Raw genomic sequence first — 2,434 nt, forward strand, 5'->3', positions numbered from 1 at the left:
GGAACGATTTACTAAAACTAGGAAACGATTTACTAAAACTAGGGAGCGATTTATTAAAATTAGGAAAATTTATTAAAACTAGGGAACGATTTACTAAAACTAGGAAACGATTTACTAAAACGAGGGAACGATTTACTAAAACGAGGAAACGATTTACTAAAACTAGGGAACGATTTACTAAAACTAGGAAACGATTTACTAAAACTAGGGAGCGATTTATTAAAATTAGGAAAATTTATTAAAACTAGGGAACGATTTACTAAAACTAGGAAACGATTTACTAAAACGAGGGAACGATTTACTAAAACGAGGAAACGATTTACTAAAACTAGGGAACGATTTACTAAAACTAGGAAACGATTTACTAAAACTAGGGAGCGATTTATTAAAATTAGGAAAATTTATTAAAACTAGGGAACGATTTACTAAAACTAGGAAACGATTTACTAAAACGAGGGAACGATTTACTAAAACGAGGAAACGATTTACTAAAACTAGGGAACGATTTACTAAAACTAGGAAACGATTTACTAAAACTAGGGAGCGATTTATTAAAATTAGGAAAATTTATTAAAACTAGGGAACGATTTACTAAAACTAGGAAACGATTTACTAAAACGAGGGAACGATTTACTAAAACGAGGAAACGATTTACTAAAACTAGGGAACGATTTACTAAAACTAGGAAACGATTTACTAAAACTAGGGAGCGATTTATTAAAATTAGGAAAATTTATTAAAACTAGGGAACGATTTACTAAAACTAGGAAACGATTTACTAAAACGAGGGAACGATTTACTAAAACGAGGAAACGATTTACTAAAACTAGGGAACGATTTACTAAAACTAGGAAACGATTTACTAAAACTAGGGAGCGATTTATTAAAATTAGGAAAATTTATTAAAACTAGGGAACGATTTACTAAAACTAGGAAACGATTTACTAAAACGAGGGAACGATTTACTAAAACGAGGAAACGATTTACTAAAACTAGGGAACGATTTACTAAAACGAGGGAACGATTTACTAAAACTAGGGAACGATTTACTAAAATTAGGAAACGATTTACTAAAACGAAGGTACGATTTACTAAAATCAGGAAACAATTTACTAAAATTACGAAAGTTTTTACTAAAATTAAGAAACAGTTTACTAAAACAAAGGAACTAATTACTAAATCGATGGAAAAATGTCCTAAAGCGAGGGAAGGAATAGTAAGTCATGGCCATGATTTAACTAAAATGAGGGAATGAATTCATAAAAAAAGAGGACAAATTCTTAATTCATGACCACAATAAAATATATTTTCATCTGTGTGTCGTGTGCAAGATTCTTTCTTCATCAACAGCCTGTGCTGACGACACTAAGCCATCAAAGAAAAAGAGAGGCGTCTTATCTGAGCTCAAATAAACAACTGCATTTTGTGTTGCATTTCTGCAGAGATAAGCTGCATCAATAACGAGTCGTGATGATGTCACTAGAGCAGATAGATGTTGTCACTGAGTTTGGACACAAGATCACGGTTATCACAGAGATGTAATGCAAATGCTATCCTTAACTGAATTAGTGCAGATAGATATTTTCATAACATCCCAAAAAAGAAATACCTCGATAAATTCCTCTTCATGGCTGTTCACATATTGTGTCAACTCCTCAAATCTGAAGGAAGACACTCCCGTGCACAGAAGAAGACAGACTAAAGTAATGCTGTTCATCTGTGGAGCGCAAACAGAGACCTAAGGGGTGAAGACTGACATGTTCTTATTCTCAGAGTAAGGGTTTTTAAGAGAAATGAATTGACTTACCATTTGCTACGAGGAGCTTCCAAATAGCTCAATGCCGTCCCATCGCTGGTGAGGCGTGTTAAATAGTTTTCATCATAGGTACCTCCCGTGGAGATAAGGTCACTGAAGTCTCCTTAGCATGGAAAAAAACAGCTTATATCTGCCAAAATGAATTCTCTCGCTGGCAAACACAATCCCTAAAGCAAGGCTGAGCAAACCTCACGCTGAGTTCAATATGGGAGCAGATCAACGGCATTCCAAAGCTCAAAGACTTATGGACAAATCACTGATGAAAGGACAAACATCAACATTTACTAGCAACTTGACATCTCTGAACGCTGGCTTGACAAAGTCGAGTTTAACTAGAAGATTCTTTGAAGTTAGGCCTTGTGTGATTTGAATATGATGCAGTTTGAAAAGAGATTTAAAGTTGGAAGCTTATGTAGCAGAATATGGAAGCTTGTTTCCTCCATAGGATTAAAAAATGAAAAACGTAATTGTGACTTTTTTTCTCACAATTCTGAGAAAAAATTAATTGCGAGAGAAAAATTTAGTTGAGATATAAATTTAGAATTCTGAGAAAAAAAAGTCAGAGTTGTGTAACATAACAGAATTGCGATTAAAGTCAGAATTGTAAAAAAAAAAAAA

General features: G+C 33.6%; 1 protein-coding gene across 1 annotated transcript in view; it reads right to left on the reverse strand.

Moving 5' to 3' along the window:
• The window catches only part of cndp1 (carnosine dipeptidase 1), a 12,109-nt gene extending 10,222 nt beyond the window's left edge, over window positions 1-1,887 (reverse strand). Inside the window, exons 1-2 of the mRNA XM_016257136.1 lie at window positions 1,808-1,887; window positions 1,610-1,717 (exon numbers count right to left, since the gene is read on the reverse strand). Coding sequence (XP_016112622.1) covers window positions 1,610-1,717; window positions 1,808-1,810 — 111 coding nt within the window. The 5' untranslated portion in view covers window positions 1,811-1,887. The remainder of the gene's footprint in view (window positions 1-1,609; window positions 1,718-1,807) is intronic.
• Between the last annotated feature and the right edge of the window lie 547 nt (window positions 1,888-2,434).

This window comes from Sinocyclocheilus grahami, unplaced genomic scaffold (assembly GCF_001515645.1).
Source record: "Sinocyclocheilus grahami isolate Dianchi unplaced genomic scaffold, SAMN03320097.WGS_v1.1 scaffold1512.1, whole genome shotgun sequence".
Lineage (NCBI taxonomy): Eukaryota > Metazoa > Chordata > Actinopteri > Cypriniformes > Cyprinidae > Sinocyclocheilus > Sinocyclocheilus grahami.